The sequence below is a fragment of the Stegodyphus dumicola genome, chromosome X2, assembly GCF_044657685.1.
Source record: "Stegodyphus dumicola isolate Sdum_Otavi_A_Nest chromosome X2, ASM4465768v1".
Lineage (NCBI taxonomy): Eukaryota > Metazoa > Arthropoda > Arachnida > Araneae > Eresidae > Stegodyphus > Stegodyphus dumicola.
In genome coordinates this window covers 181888311-181904721 of record NC_140781.1, presented here as the reverse complement: position 1 = coordinate 181904721, position 16411 = coordinate 181888311, and the positions used below count along the sequence as shown (strand labels likewise).

Genomic DNA, 16411 nt, shown 5'->3' with positions numbered 1-16411 from the left:
TGAATTATTTCAGGATCCGGACGGTTTCCATACAAGAGCTTGAAAACGTGAGTTTTTCTTAAAATAAAGCTCGAGAGGTTTTCGATTCTTTGTTGATATATGCTAAAAAGTTCCGTTTCTAATTTCGCACGATCCCTTACAACAGGGAAGGCTTTTAGTAGGGCAGTCTTGAAATTTTCGTAAGTATAGGTGGGACTTCCTGCTTGACCCAAGAGACTTCTGCCGATACATTTGAACCAGTTAAGCGCTTGGCCCCTCAAAGCGCTGGTAGCTAAGGTAACTTTTTGAAACTCGTGCACGGGGTAGAGCATGAAGTGGTCATCCAATTTTTCCAAAAAACTGGTTACCGGTGAGTTTCCATTAAATGTTGCTTCTGGTTTCATCGAAGCGCGCATGGTCTGGACGATGTACCCAAATCCTTCCAGGGCGGCAGCTGGCATTTCTGGATTCTGAGCCGTTTCTGCAGGCAGCACAGGTTCTTCTTGAAACTCGGCCATGGTTATTCTTCTACGTTGGGCGCCACTATCAGGTTCAATGTTCCTTCTAACCTTCTTCGGAAACATACAAGGACCTGACTAGGAACAGAGAGCTTACTAAAGCTATGTTCACTAATTGTAGTAAGTAGACAGGATACAGACGAAGGGTATACAAAACCCTTTATTTTTCTTTATATACAATGACTTCCGTACTTCGGAATACAATGACCCTCCACTCGGGGTCTAACGTAAAAGATATCAAAATAAAACTAAACTCTAATTTAACTTTAGAATAATACACGTGGAAGATTGGCCTTATAATAACAGGAAGCGTATGTAGCACAGAGACTGTGAACACTACAATACGTTTAATTTATCAAGAGGATTAAAACCTCTGGCCTGGACGGCAAATAGCAACTGCGTAACTTCTAAGGTAAGCAGCCTGCTTCGAACTCACTGCTTCCTCTCTTTCGCTTGGCAAAAAGGCCACACTTAAATACTTGGCGTTCGCCAGACAAACTTTGCATAAAATCCTTAACGCTTATAATTCTGGCCGGAAGTAGAAAATAAGAAGTGATAGTAAAGATTTAAAATAAAATAAACGTTAGTAAAACTTAAGATCCTTACAATGTATTAAGTATTGCGCATTATATTTTAAGCACTGTGTCATCTTGCATATATCACCTGTATCCTGATTGTTTCATCCTGTATATACCTTAAGTATTAAGTACAAAGTATCATAAGTTCAATTTCAAATGTCACGCATTATATTTTCAGCACTGTGTATCCTATATCCTGTATGTATCATCCTATATACACTCACGTTTGTGAAAATTGCAACACCATGAAGGACTTACGCGAGTGAGCTGAAATTTTCAGGAAATGCAAAGTTGCGCATGATATGCAAATGATTAGAATTGCAAATCCGTAGCGCATGCGTATGCTGAGCAGCGCCCTCTGAACGGCTGATGGATCCGAATAAATAGACGGCTGTAGCGAGGCGTGTATGGTTATCGGTGGTTATCTGCTAGTGGTAAACGTTAACTCAATCTGTACTTATGCCTCGTCGACGAAAGAGAGCGAGATTTGAACAACTTACAGAGTTTGAACGAGGGAGAATCATCGGCCTTCGTGAAGCTGGATTGTCGTATCGTGCAGTAGCCTCTCGTGTGCAGCGTAACAGCAGCACAGTGATGCGCGTTTGGAAGCAGTGGACGGACGAGTGTCGGACAACTCGGAAATCCGGGAGTGGACCCCGAAATGTGACGTCAGCTCGCGATGATAGACACCTTGTCCGCATGGCGCGGACGGACCGTACAGCTTCCTCTAGACAATTGGCAGCACTGTGGTCAATAGCTACAGGTGTTTCATTGTGTGCTTCATCAATTCGTAGACGTCTGCTGCAGTGTGGACTGCGCGCACGGACTCCTTTATACAGGATCCCCCTAACGCACGACCATCGCCGCCTGTGGCTACAATGGGCCAATCAGAATAGAGACTGGCGTGCTGATTAGCAGCATGTCGTGTTTTCTGACGAATCCCGCTTTAATTTGTGGTACCATGATGGCCGCATTCGTGTCAGACGCTATGCCGGTGAACGCCACCTTCCGGAGTGCATTATCGAACGCCACAGTGGACGAACACCCGGAGTTATGGTCTGGGGCGCCATAGCATATCATAGACGATCTCAATTGCTACGAATTGTGGGCAATCTGAACAGCAACTGGTATATCCGTGAAGTTCTACAGCCCGAAGCTGTTCCCTTCCTTCAAAGCTTGCCAGGCGCTGTATTTCAACAGGACAATGCCCGCCCTCATACTGCTCGGATTGTTAAATCCTTCTTTGCAGCGCAGCAGGTACAGCTTCTTCCTTGGCCTGCGTGTTCCCCGGATATGTCGCCAATTGAACATGTGTGGGATGTCATTGGTCGGCGTCTTGCTCGTGATCCTCGTCCTGTTGCGTCTGCAGACGAACTTTGGGTACGCGTACAAACGATATGGAATGCTCTTCCTCAGTCAGACATTCAAACTTTGTTTGACTCCATGCCACGTCGTGTAGCAGCACTTATTGCGGCGCGTGGTGGCCACACAAAATATTGATTCTGATCTCTTGTTATTGTTTGTTTGCTTTGAACATTTAATCATTTATTTGTACCACTACCACTCAACTGTGTATTAAATTGCATTCAATTATGACGATTCCTTCTTGGTGTTGCAATTTTCACAAACGTGAGTGTATATCTTAAGTATTAAGTATAAGTAAAATGACTTAAGTAACAAGTGTTGCGTATAATATTTTAAGTACTGTATCACCCAGTATATATTTCCTGTATCCTGTATGTACCATCCTGTATATATCTTTAGTATTAATTATTATGACATAAGTGTTGCGCATTATATTTTCAGCACTGTGTCACCCTGCATATATTTCCTGTATCCTGCATGTATCATCACGTACATATCTTAAGTATTAAGCATTAAGTAATATGACGTAAGTATTACGTATTGTGCATCGTATTTTAAGTATTGTGTCATCCCGTACATATCTCCTATACCTTGTATATATCATCTTGTATATACCTACCGAATTAACCATTCAGTATTATGACTTAAGTATTAAGTATAGCGCATTATATTTTAAGTACTGTGTCATCCTGTACATACTTCCGCACAACGTACCGTGCACTATGTTCTACATAATAATGTCTTAAGTATTGCGTACTCTATCAAGTATAGTATGACGTGCTGTTTCATCATATTGTACTAAATTTATAGTTGTACTAATATATTATATCTTAAGTAATGCGTTTTATAGTAAATAGTATTATAGTAAATATTTAGTTTTATAGTAAATGTAGTGTAATGTGTCATCATAATGTACTAAATATAGAGTTGTACTAATATATAATATCTTACGTAATAAGTATTGTAGTAACATCTATGTACTATGCATTAAGTCCCGCATTATGTACCTAAACCATCTTTAAGTATTTATCCCTACGATATGTACCACGTCCTAGAGTAATTCTTAGGCGTTCAATCCTCCTTTTATATTGTAAGGATTATGTTAATTTTATTAACAGTCAAATTTTAAGTTAAAGTTCCTTTCCTGTCAAATTCTTAACTTCAACTTACTACTTCCGGCCAGAACGTACTTTCGGAATCTTGCTGAATATTTAATGAGGAGGAGCGGTATTTAAACCACGAAGTTACTTACTGAGTCGGAGAGAATCAGTTTCTGATTTACGCGCGTCTGCCTTTTTGGCCACTCTCTCTCTCAAAGCTGTTATTACGCTCGGCCATACTCAAGTCGTTGCTAAGCTTCGTAGTCATAAGTTAAGGGGCCAACTCGAATTGAACCTTGATAACTTCGGCTATACTTCTTTAGTTAATCTTAGTTTTAGTTTAATTCTTAGTCTTTGAAGTTCAAGTCCAAGTGCGGGCTTTGCTTGTACAATCCTAGGTGGAGTTTTGTTAAATCTTATTGGAATAATAAAGGTTTAGTTACCCTTCTATGTTGTTGTTTCTTGTCACCGGACGCAAGCGATTATTCGCTTATCAGTTCTTAGATTCTTCACTTCCAACATTAACTTAGAATTCCAAATTGAGGAACTCTACAATATTATATGTCTTTGTGTGTTTATTTTATGTGTTATGTGTGTGTATATGTGCTGTGTTCAGTGTGTGTTATGTGTTTACTTTGTTGCGTTTTTGTAGTATTTGTTTTCTATTTTCTGTTTTTATGTGTTATTCATTATGTAATATACTTTGCATGTCACCTCAACCATATATGTAATCCACCAACTTGTCAAACAATTGTCCCTGTATGGCCTTGTAAACTGTTCTTAAATCTTAAATAAACTCCCGCGGCGGCCTCGTGCGGTTCTAGGGAGTTGTTGCCTGTGGAAAGTGGAGGACGCGGGGCATATGCTTGTTTAAATCTTAAATAAACTCCCGGCGCGGCCTCGTGCGGTTCTAGGGAGTTGTTGCCTGTGGATAGTGGAGGACGCGGGGCATATGCTTGTTTACCTCTGTTAAACACCAGGCGTCCCCGTCCTCCGTCACCTGCTGGGTATTTCGCAACAACATAGTGCTTTAAAAATGAGAGTACTTCACATATTTAGAGCTTAAATTTTCTTTAATAATTAAAAAAACCTGAATGTCACATGGACATAGATTAATGTGATATGTTTATTCTTGCATAACAGGGCTTGATACTGTTATGATAATATTATTTACGTGCAATAAAACATGAATTTTAATTGCAGTTTTCGACTTGTATATCTGACACATATTAAAAAAGGGAAGTCATATGAAATAATGAGACTACAAAATATGTCAATGAACATTTATTTCAAAATTTAACAAAACAAAATTACGTTTCCTTATATGTAGGTTAGGCACACCTAATTTTCTCAAATGTAGTTTTATTCGAAAAGCATAAAACCATGTTAAAAGCATTATACTTAATTTTTAAAATTATCACAAAACTTTTTTTTTTTTTTTTTTTTTTTTGAGAACAGCAGCTGCGATTAATGCTTTAAGACCCAAAATGTCTAAAATTTCGTTAATGTAAAACTTGTTCTTAATAGTCGCACTAAGAATGTATCGATGACTAATTAATATTTTCGGGTTGTAAAGAAAATTTTGTTTGCTTAATTTGCTTCAAATAACGGAAAACATTTTCGCAGTTACATTTCTCAAAAATACATAAATACATGAGAAATTCTAGAAATATGTGATCATTAATAACTATACAAATATTTAGTTTAGAAAATATGAATTTTAGCATTATCGACATGTTTTCTTAGTGGAGCGCCTTTGTTACAAAAGCAGTTGTCAAAGGTACAAAGTCCCTATTTTTTTGTTATGATGTCCATTCAATGATTTATTGTTCAATGATTCTAAAGTAAAATTAAGTTTTCTATTTTCAACGTCGCTAAATATGTTTTCGCCGTTTCTGTGCTTACGAAAATTTTCTACTTGATTAACGGTAGCAAAAATATCGGTTAAGGACTTTGGTCTCTGTAGCCTATTCCTTTTCTCGCCTTTTTTATGTTTCGAATTTCCAGAACTAAAAGAAATTTTATCTCCTGAATTGCTGGAATCGAGTGTGTCAAAATCAATAGCTAAATTTATAAGCGATTTGTAACGTATATTAAATAATGGCGACGTAGTTAATGATTTGCTACGAGTTGTCCGATGGCGGGGACCAATTTTTTGTATAGGCACTTCTTTTGATGCAGAACTTTTCAAGTGTTTGAAGAATCGAGATTTATGCTGAATTCTATGCTGAGCTGGACTTTTCATTAAGATTTTTTTTACGCAATGGTTATTGTGATGAGGGATAAAGAGTTTATCAGTAGAGTTCGTTTTTGCTGGTGTTTCTGAGCTATTTTTAGAAGAATAGTTCTTCGCACCAACTGTTTCATAAATATGGCCTTCTACAAGGTCCGTGTCTTTCGACTGCTCATTAGATTTAGTCGAAACTTTGTTATTAAGATCTACCGGTGTGCTTGAAATATCATCCTTAGACAGTCTTCGTACAGGAATAGTTTCCACTGGTGGTGGTTCAGGCTTTTCTTCTGGAATTTCAGAAGTGTCTGTAGAATCTGTTGTTATAGGTGAAGAAGATGGGGTTGTAGTAGAATTCGCTGAATGTTCAATGTTTCCGTTAATATCACCATTTACGTTATCCACTGTCTTTGAAGGAAGTGGAGCAAATCCTCGAACGTAATCGTAAATTTGGTCAATTTCATCGTAATTATCATCGACAGTGTCCGGTTTAATTTCTTTTGGAGTTTCATTAGCAAGAGCTACTGGCATAGCATTATCATTGTATTTTGAATTCGGATCAGAAACACTACGCTGAACGCGATGATTTACAGGAAAGTTCTTCAGTCGCTGCTTTGAGTGTGATTTTTCTGCTCTAAGCTCTTTTGAAAGAGAAATATCGAAAACTTGAATTTTATTTGAAACATCTTGCATTATGCTCTTGCACTTCTCCACCAGAATATCGTATATTTTAAGCTTCATCAAAATTTCCGGATTTCTGGGAGCTTGGACCTTCAGCGGTGCTGAAGGTGGAAGAGCAACAACAGGAGAATCTTTAAACAGAGGAAGGGCCAAGATACTCTCTTCTTCAAAAAGAGAATATAACCTCATTTCTGTTACGAAATGAGAATTATTCTTTATGCCTGAGGGTGGTTTCCCATGGACAAGTCGAACCATTAAAGGAAACCTTTTAGATAAAAGATTTTTTATTGTATGCACGCCAGATATGTTATCTTCTCCTGCAATTGGACTAAATTTGCCTTTCTGGTCTGCACTGAGAAAAATAGTTTCACCTTTAGTCGTGAAGCAGCGCAAGTACCGCCCGGAAGATTTTGATCTTACTGGCGTTACATACACTTCACTAACAAGAACTAAAGTTTCCCCTGAATTTACTATTCTTGTTTTATCAGACATTATTTCAGCATCATCAGTTTTGGCTAAATGTGCTTTAATATTTTCTCGCACAAGACATGTTTCTGGAAACCTCTTCAATAGTTCCGCAACACTTTCGATACTTCGAACAGCACGTCCATCTTCGGACAATATTTCGAACCATCCGTCATAAGTATCAGGGATAGCCAGCTTTGTTCCAATAGGAATAACACGGTTTCCATCTTTGAATTTAACACACTGAGCGGCAACTTTAATTTGTTTTCCTGTTTGAGCTAGTAACACAATTTGATTAAGAGAGGAACAAGACAAACTGGGTACGCCCAAACTCAAGTACTGGCCTTTTGTTACCTTAGCAACTTGAGGCAAGGAGAATTTCTGGGCAAAGTCTTGCAGGTAATATTCTTCATCCTCCCATTTCACATCAGCTAAATATGTACTAGATATAAGTCCTGACATATTATCACTTAAGTTTGAAACAAATACGATAGCTGCAAGAATAAGGAGTTCGTTCTCTAGTATTCAAAGCTGAATTACTTAATCCATCCATTTGCTTACCGGCACTATTTCTAAGAAAAACCGATTTTCTTCTGATAGTTCTTCTTCAAATACAGCCTAGGGCGGAATCTGAAAAAAAATATTAAGAATTAAATTACATTAAAATAATTATTTGTTTCTGCAATACAAAAGCAATTAAGGAATAAAACATCACAATTAGATTTAAACTATTCAAATGTTAATTAATTCAAACTATTAAAAAACTATTCTATAACTCTTAGGAAGAGACTCAAATGTTTATGAAAAGAGCTCTATTCGATTTCAATGGCCCTTTTTGTCAGAGAGCTAAACATTTCCACCTATACTTATCAAGAAATTTAAAATACTGGAAAATTTTGATGTTATTATTTTGACAGAGATATACATTTTTAGAAGCTGCCCGGGTTCGAATGCCGGAGAAGGCATTGGATGTAAAATTGTCTGTCCTTTTATAGGAGGTAACGGTGTATTAGGTGCCTCCACAATAAAATCATCACCAATTCTGGCTTCAGTAGTGGCCATTGCCGTTATATGCAGGTGCCCGAAATTGGGGAAAAATTTTTTTAGAATTCCCTTTATCTTTTGAATGATCGTGGACGCATATTATATGGCCATCAGACACACATACACACATACTCATTCTGCAATTATCTGTTAAGGAAATGCTGACAGCCAAAATGTTAAAAAGAATGTTAAATTATGCAGAGAGCCACCTTCAAAATTTTCTCAACACAGCACTGCAGGGGAAATTTTTATATATTTTCTCCTGCTAAATAACAACCTATAATCAAAGTAATAACCTATACTTCTGAAAAATTATCAGATTTTAATGCACGATTCTAAATAAAAAAAATAATACGATTTCCAGATATAGTTTGAATTTTTAGCTTCCCCATTATGGTAAATAAAGAAAAAGTACCGATATTATTAATATTACTTACAATGTATTTGCAGTTTACTGAGTTTATAAATTCGGAATCGAAGGTTTAAAAGGTACATTTACCTAAGTAATCAAGTTATTGTAGGTTACCGATTTAATTGGAAATTCAAAAGATGTGAAGAGGCACAGCCAGAAATATTTTTCATCCGATTACTAAAGGGCTTTAAAAATTGCCCATAAGAATGTTTTTCTGATGTAAATGAAAGTGAATTTATCTAAACTTGAGATACCATATCGGCCATTCACTGCACACGTTAAAATGTATGCAATAAAATTCTCCATCGAAATTGAAATATCAGTTCTGCACAATATTTAACAGATAGTAAAACTTTAAATAAGTATATTTTCATAGTGTGAGTTCATACTCAGGGAAATAAATATTACTAATGAAACACAAACTTTTGGAAGTATGGTAAAATCCTCTAATATTTTTTCCAATGCCTCATTAAGCTCATTCTAGTTTCATTATCTATTTATTGCATTTGAAGCTGCACCCAAAATATTTTCGAATGTTTTTAAGAGTTATGTTAGTCTATAATGTAAACAATGTTAGAAAACTCAAATTATGAACTCTTTTGTGATGGTGATATATAAGGTATTTTCTCTCTCATTTATGCATGCATTCGTGGTGTAACGGTAGCACACTCGGCGCGTATTTGACAGGTCCAGGTTCGAGTCCCGGCAAGACCATTGCTCATTTTTCATGTCTCCTGCTTCGAAATAACCTAATGTCTCTACAGTGGTGCCCGAACCAAAACATATGGTGGATGATGATTCTCCACCACCAGGATTTGGCGATTGGGTCCCCCTAATCCCCAGTCCCCTTTAAAAGGGAGAGTATATAAGGCATTTCTCCCGCCTTCTTAGCATGTCTTCGTGGTATAATGGCCAGCACACTCGGGGCGTATTCCAGAGGCCTGAGGTTCGAGTCCCGGCCAGGGCACTGATCATTTTTCATGTCTCCTGCTTCGAAATAGCTTAATGTCTTCCCAAAGTAATCTAGCTGTTATTTAGTGGTTTTGCACAATTTACGTAGTGTCTGACTGGGCATAGTCCGTATATGAATTATTTACATCGCTTTGGCTTGTGACAGAAGAATAAGTACACATGTTCGGTGATTGGTGATTACGACCATTTCCAACTTCACAAGCCTGCTGCAGGTAACTCTAACATTGCGGGCAAATTACACCTGCAAAAGTCAGTAATGCTCCTAAGCGTATAATGGAATTCACAAGCATAGCAAAGAGAATTTTTAATAGAGTGCACAAGAACAGCAAAGAGAATTTCTAACAGCACGGATTCATTTTTCGTACACTTCAATTTTTACTATACTGCCAGCATTGTTATTTATATATACGTTTTATGTTCTCCTTTGTCTTTATTTGTATGCTGTAAATAATTCTTATTGTCACTTATTACTGACTTTTGAGTTTGAACAGATAATGAGGTGACCATACCTCCGGAATTTCCCGGGACGCGTAATGGCAAACCGCACATTGAGTTGATCAATGTTAGGCGAATTTCGCTTACTACGCATGCCCAGAATATAATTTGGTGCAATTGCAACTTTGGCGCAATTCTTAAAGAAGATAAATACGGTATATGGTTGATATTGTGTTATCTGTGTGTTAAACAGTTCAGGGTTTTAAAACTTGTTAGGTTGTAAGTTGCTTCATTACATAGAATGTAACTATCGATTGTATACTACGCAAATTTTAGTTTAAAAAGGATTACAAAACAGGAAAGATTACAAAATATATTAACCAAATGCTTATTGATTATAATTCTGAGGAATAAAAGCAATTGAGTATTTATCATACGTTCCATTTCTATATACTTTAACAAATTAAGGAATAAATTCAGCTTAAATTACAGAATTAAAGTCAAATAACTGATATTAAATGTAATGTTTATGAATAAAATAAGCCAAAATGAAATGAAACAGGAGCACACGCAATAAGCACACACAAATTTCCGGAGTATTTCAATTGTAAACAGTAAATCAAATATGACAAACAAGCTTGTGTAGGGTTGCTTATGCTTAGTCGCCAGAATTTGATCTCACGCCAACGGTACACCATTGAGCATGCGCAGTAAGCGAAATTCTTTAACATTGATCAATTCAATGTGCGGTTTGCCATTACGCTCCCGGGACAGCCATGATTTCTTACAACTCCTTTTTTGGTCCCGAAGTTACAGCACTTGTCCCGAAAAACAATAGTTGGAGAACGTAAAAGTTGGAATGCTCCATACCGGCCGCATAAACCCCAATTCCCCATCTAACGTTTACCTTAGAAAAATTGTAGTGGGGCAGTTCTATTTCTCACTCCTGTATTTCTCTCCCCAGCCCCCAACATACACGGAATTTTTGCTCACAGCTCACAGTTTCAGTTCAGACTTTAACTTACAGACAGCATTACAATTTTTAATTGATATATTAATACGATTGTGATTTGAATTTATAACATATACATATATTTTTAAATTATCAGAGCTGCATTACATTTATGTTCAAAGGTTCATTACATACATTAGTGTGTACCATTCCTTTACACATTATTATAGGAAGTCTAAAAATAATTCTTTTATCATTTGCTGAAATTTCATTGCAAATATATCCATCTAAAACCATCTCTTCTTTTGGCACGTTTAGATCGTAACATTTTTATTCCATCGCCAGTTTGATTTGGCATAAGTGTTAAAAAAAGTTTTAAAAAATCTACCGAAACGATGACATGTAATTGTGTTTTCCTTTTAGTAATGACATACATTTTTTATTTATGAACGGTGCATTACATACGTGATAAGGGTATGTTTTATTGAAGTTTAATTTATCATTTATTTTCACCATTGACTTCTTTTTATTTACAGGTTCAAAAAAAAGAAAGTGTACATTTAACGAAGACCTACAGAAAGAATACACTTGTACTGAAAAAACTATAAACGATTTCGAAGTACGGTGTAATTTATGTTCTTTAAAATTTTCAATAAGCCATGGTGGACGTACAGATATTACATTTCATAAAAATAATAATAAATATAAAATATAAAATGTCAGACTCTGCTGCTGCATCTAGCTTGTCACAGAAGAATTTCTCCAAACAGAAGAACATAGATGATAAGGAAGAAGAATTAGCTGCAGTAGGTAGTACTTTTATACACCATACTATTTGCCGCAAACCATAGCTTTAGGTCTATGGATTGTCCGTCCAAGCTGCTTCAAGTGGCATTTGAGCCTAAATTTACATGTGCGTAAACCAGGGCCAAAGCAATAATAGTAAATGTTTTCATACCTTACGCTTTAAGAGCAAAGTGATTTGGAAAGATGTTCATTTGTTTTAATCACAACTAATGCTTCCAATCGCAAGGAAATAAAGCTTTTTCCAGTACTTGTTAGATTTATAGATAGGAGTTATAGAGCTAGAGTAAAATTTTTAGAATTTAAATCCTTAGCTGGTGAAACATATAATATTGTCAGCAACTCTTTCACTATCTGTCTTGAAGAAAATAATTTTAAAGGAAACGCCACTGTCTTTGTGCCGATAATATGAGTTCTAATTTTGCAGGAGCTGAGAGAAGTGCAGAAAATATTTTTTTTTGTTGTTGTTAAACTGAAACGAACCCCTAACATGGTTTAACTAGAGTCAAATATGCAGCACATACTAACCATAACACTATAAAAACAACAGCTGATGGTTTTCCATTTGATATAGGAATGATTATTTCTAAGGTATACTTTAAATCTTATACTGTTGGAATAGAAACATTGAAAAATTTCTGCAACTTCGTAGAACAAATTTTTAGTGATACTAGAGTATTCACAAACAAGATTCTTAATATTACTCCCCGCCATTGAAAGGGTACTCCAAATGTTTTTACCACTGAACGGTTATTTTCAATCTCAAGAAAATTGCCTCATGTTTACTTTAAAATTCTTTGAAATTCGAGTGGCAGAAGCTTGGCTACATTTTATTAGCACGCAGGCTTCAATGTTTCACAAGGTTACTGCAACCACTGAACATCAAACTCCGTTTTTATTTGATGTATTTGCTTCAACAGATGCTCTGAAAGCTTCAAATTGAGCAAGGTAGAGAAAACCTTTATTCCAATAAATGTTAAAAAACCGCTAGAAAAACTTGAAGAGAATGGAGACGCGTCACATTACGAAATTATTGAATTTCGAGAAACTACTGTTTCATTTTATCAGACTGCTGCTACTTATTTGGAGAAATGGATTAAAAAGTATTTCAAGAGATGGAAACGTACAGTTGGATCATATTAAATGAAATCCTTTCTTGGAGTCAAGTTGAAACAACCTTTTTGTTAATTAATAAAATGATACCAAATCATAAATTATTGGGAATTGATATATATGAGGAATATGTTTACCTTAACATATCCCAGAAGAAAATATAGTGAGTCCGTAAAGTCATGGTGCACTTTTGTTCTGTCACAGGAAAGCAACAAAACAAGATAGAAATGTGAAATCTTCACCAAACAGAAGGGAAACTCTCCAAGTTTTCGCAGTATTATGTGCAAGCATGTGCGCGCACAGGTGACGACGCAGCACCGCGAAATGCGAAGGAGCAGATCAGCCATCCACGCCCACGCCAGTCGAGATGCGGACCGTACAGAGGAAAGTTCAGTGTGCTCTGTGGCTTGCCAAATTCAACTCCGTGACCAAAGTGCAACGTGAATATCGACGCATGTACAACGAACCGCCACCACATAGAAATAACATTAATCGGTGGGATAAGCAGTTGAATGATACCGGCAGTTTGTTGGATAAACCCCATTTTGGCAGGCCATCGGTCAGTGATGAGTCTGTAGGGACTATATGGAAGAGTTACCTAAGAAGCTCTTATAAATTGCAGCTGTAGCACGCTATCAAACCGACAGATAGACCCAAACGATTTGCGTTTGCTACAGATATGCTTCATGAGGTCGACAATGATAACCGATTTCTGCAGAAGATTGTGTTTAGCGATGAGGCGACATTCCCCGTTAGTGGACATGTTCATCGCTATAACATCCGAATATATGCTGCTGAAAATCCTCATGCCTACTTCGAGTACGAACGTAACAGCCATAAAGTGAACGTGTGGTGTGGCCAGATGTATGATAAAGTGATAGGACCATTTTTCTTTGCGGAGTAGACTGTGACGGCATGGATGGAGCCCACATCAAACTGCACTGAATAGGTATGAAACTTTAAGAGGTTTTCTCTTGTTTAGTGAAGATTTCACATTTCTATCTCGTTTTGTTGCTTTTCCTGTGACCGATCAAATGTGCACCATGACTTTACGGACGCACTGTTTATTACAGTGGTAAAAAATAATACGTGCCCAGTTCGGAGGTGGAAGGAAATAACTGCAAATTTTAATAAGAATCAGATTCCTTTTTCAAATGTTTTAAAATTGCCAGAGTTTTTCTTTTGTCTTCTTGGCACTAATGCTGCAACTGAACGAGTATTTGACATTCTGAAAAGTTTTTGGCTAAGACACAGCTTAAAGTGGACACTTTGAAGGGTATGTTAATCACCAAAATAAATTTTGACGAAAATTCCACGGGCATTTATAGGAAGGTCAAAAAAGAAAGAGGATGTTCTAAGAAATATCCATGTTTCAGAAAAATATAAGGCTACTTCATCAAAATAATTTAGAAGGATTGCAAATTTAATATTTTGTTTAAAAATTAATGCTGCGTTTTCATTTATTCTTTATTTTTAAAAAAAATTATATACTATTATTAAAAAATAAAACAAAACTTATTTTTATATATATATAAATTTCGCTATTATATATATATATAAATATATAAAATAAATTTATATATATATAAATATATAAATATATATATATAAATTTCGCTATTATATATATATATATATATATATATATATATATATAATAGCGAAATTTAAAAGTACTGATGAAGGAACACTGAGCCATAGAAATATAGCAGTATTGTTTGCCGTAGAACGTCAATCCATACTAAAGAGGAAGAATTCTGATTACGTAAAACTTTAAGTCCTTAATGACTAGGAAACTTAGCCGTCGAGGAGGATTAAATTTGATTTTTATTAAAATTGACATTTGTGGCCACAATTCACTTGGTACTCTAATTGTGCCTATTTCCAAAACGTTTACATTTTTGATACTGTTGCGATAGGAAGACAGCACAGCGAAATTGCGTCCAAGCAGCACACAGAGGGAAGCTAAAGAGTGCGCATTTATTCAATGGGGTAGATCGCCAAGAGGAAGATTTTGGTTTAGGTATAAGGTATTTCTCGTGCCTTCTTAGCATGCCTTCGTGGTGTAGTGATCAGCACACTCGAACTACCTACTTCAAAATTTACTACTACTTTGCCTACTTCAAAATTTTCACATTTTTGATAGATTTGCAATAAGTAGAGAGCAGCAGACTGCAGTCAAGCTAGGCCGAAGAGTAGAAAGCGAATGCATTATGTTCATGATGAAATCTTAACTCAGACTGAGTTGGTTTTCGTTCTCAATGCATTTTTATTCGATAATTAATACTGCTGCAAAATTATTATTTGTTGTTTTAGTTCCATTTACATCGTCAGAATTATGTAACAGTCATACGATATGGTAATAGAGAAGGAAAATTAATTTATGTTGCTAATTTGAATTATTAATTTGAATTATAATTTTATCTTTATCATATTTTTTCTTACATATTCCTCCTGTTCAAGGAGAAAAAGGCGTAGCGACAGAAAAGCCTTTTAAAAAAAAGCGTTAAAGCAGCAGCAAATGGAGAGAAATGTAAATCAGAAAATGCCGATCAACATAATTATTTTTAAAAAATCTGAAAACTTTCAGATTTTATATTACGCACGAAAGGGCATTTGTTTAACGTTCTTTGTGTTACCTTTATTTATTAATTATCATGTTCTCCTCGCTTAAACCATAAAATTCAATTCAACAGCAATATCATAAAATAATTTAAACATGAACATATCTTTGGAATTTCCGAATATAAAGGTAGCACATGAAGGCATAAACTAATTCTCTGCGATAATCATAGCTGCAATTTCTATGATACTACTTTGGTGAAACACAGGTACACATCCTACTCGATTCAAATGTAATAAAAAGGGGACTTTACAATACTGATGGTGTAGAGCGTAGAAAGTTCAAACTGTAATGAAGAGCGAGAATTTTGATGGCGTAGAGCATAGATGGCATATTAAAGAAGAAGAATTTTGATTGCGTAGAATGCTAATCCATAATGAATGGGAAACTTGGCAGTCGAGGCAGAGTAAATTCCATTTTTATTTAAATTGACATTTGTGGCCACAATTCACTTGGCCCTCTAATCGTGCCTATTTCCAGAATATTTACATTTTTGAATACCATTCCGATAGAAAGAGAGCATAGCGAAATGCCGTCCAAGCAGCAACAGAGATACAAGCGAAGTGCGCATTTATCCCAAATAGCAGTCTGTTAAGAGAAAGGTTTTGGTTTAGGTTAGAAAGGTTTCAGTTTTCAGAGTTTAGATTCCAAATTAACTACGTGATAGCGTTACGAAAGCTCTGTCGTAAATTTATCTAGAAATGACGCAGTCCAGAAATGTCATAAATTGTTTTAGAATAAAGAGGAAATACCCAAATTAAAAATGAGGAATTAAAAGGCTATTATTAAATTAAATTATAAAGCTGATTTACATATTTTTTATCTTATATATATATATTGACCTACATACCACCTCCACCACAATAACAATAAAATAGTTTATTTGTAAATAAAAGAATTTAAAAATTATATATTGCGTCCCGAATTCCAAACTTCGAAATCTGGTCACCTTGTAAATCAACTCACCAAAAGGAGTTAAATGCCTGATAAGCTCAGTGAATCAACTGCCCTGCTGACATCGCAAATTCACTTCCTGCGCAGCGCATTGGAAGGATCCGACAAGATTAAGGCATAGTACGTGTGTACTATCATCATAATTTCGGTAATAGAGTAAGCAAGAGTTATATATAGAATGCGGCG

The 16411-nt window shown here is 35.9% G+C and overlaps 1 protein-coding gene across 2 annotated transcripts in view; it reads right to left on the bottom strand.

Moving 5' to 3' along the window:
- Window positions 1–4809: 4809 nt before the first annotated feature.
- The window catches only part of LOC118181596 (uncharacterized), an 83694-nt gene continuing 72092 nt past the window's right edge, over window positions 4810–16411 (bottom strand). For both annotated transcript variants that reach the window (XM_085809083.1, XM_085809082.1), the window contains one exon: window positions 4810–7546. In XM_085809083.1, the coding sequence (XP_085665209.1) occupies window positions 5315–7378 (2064 nt within the window). In that variant the 5' untranslated portion in view covers window positions 7379–7546 and the 3' untranslated portion in view covers window positions 4810–5314. The remainder of the gene's footprint in view (window positions 7547–16411) is intronic.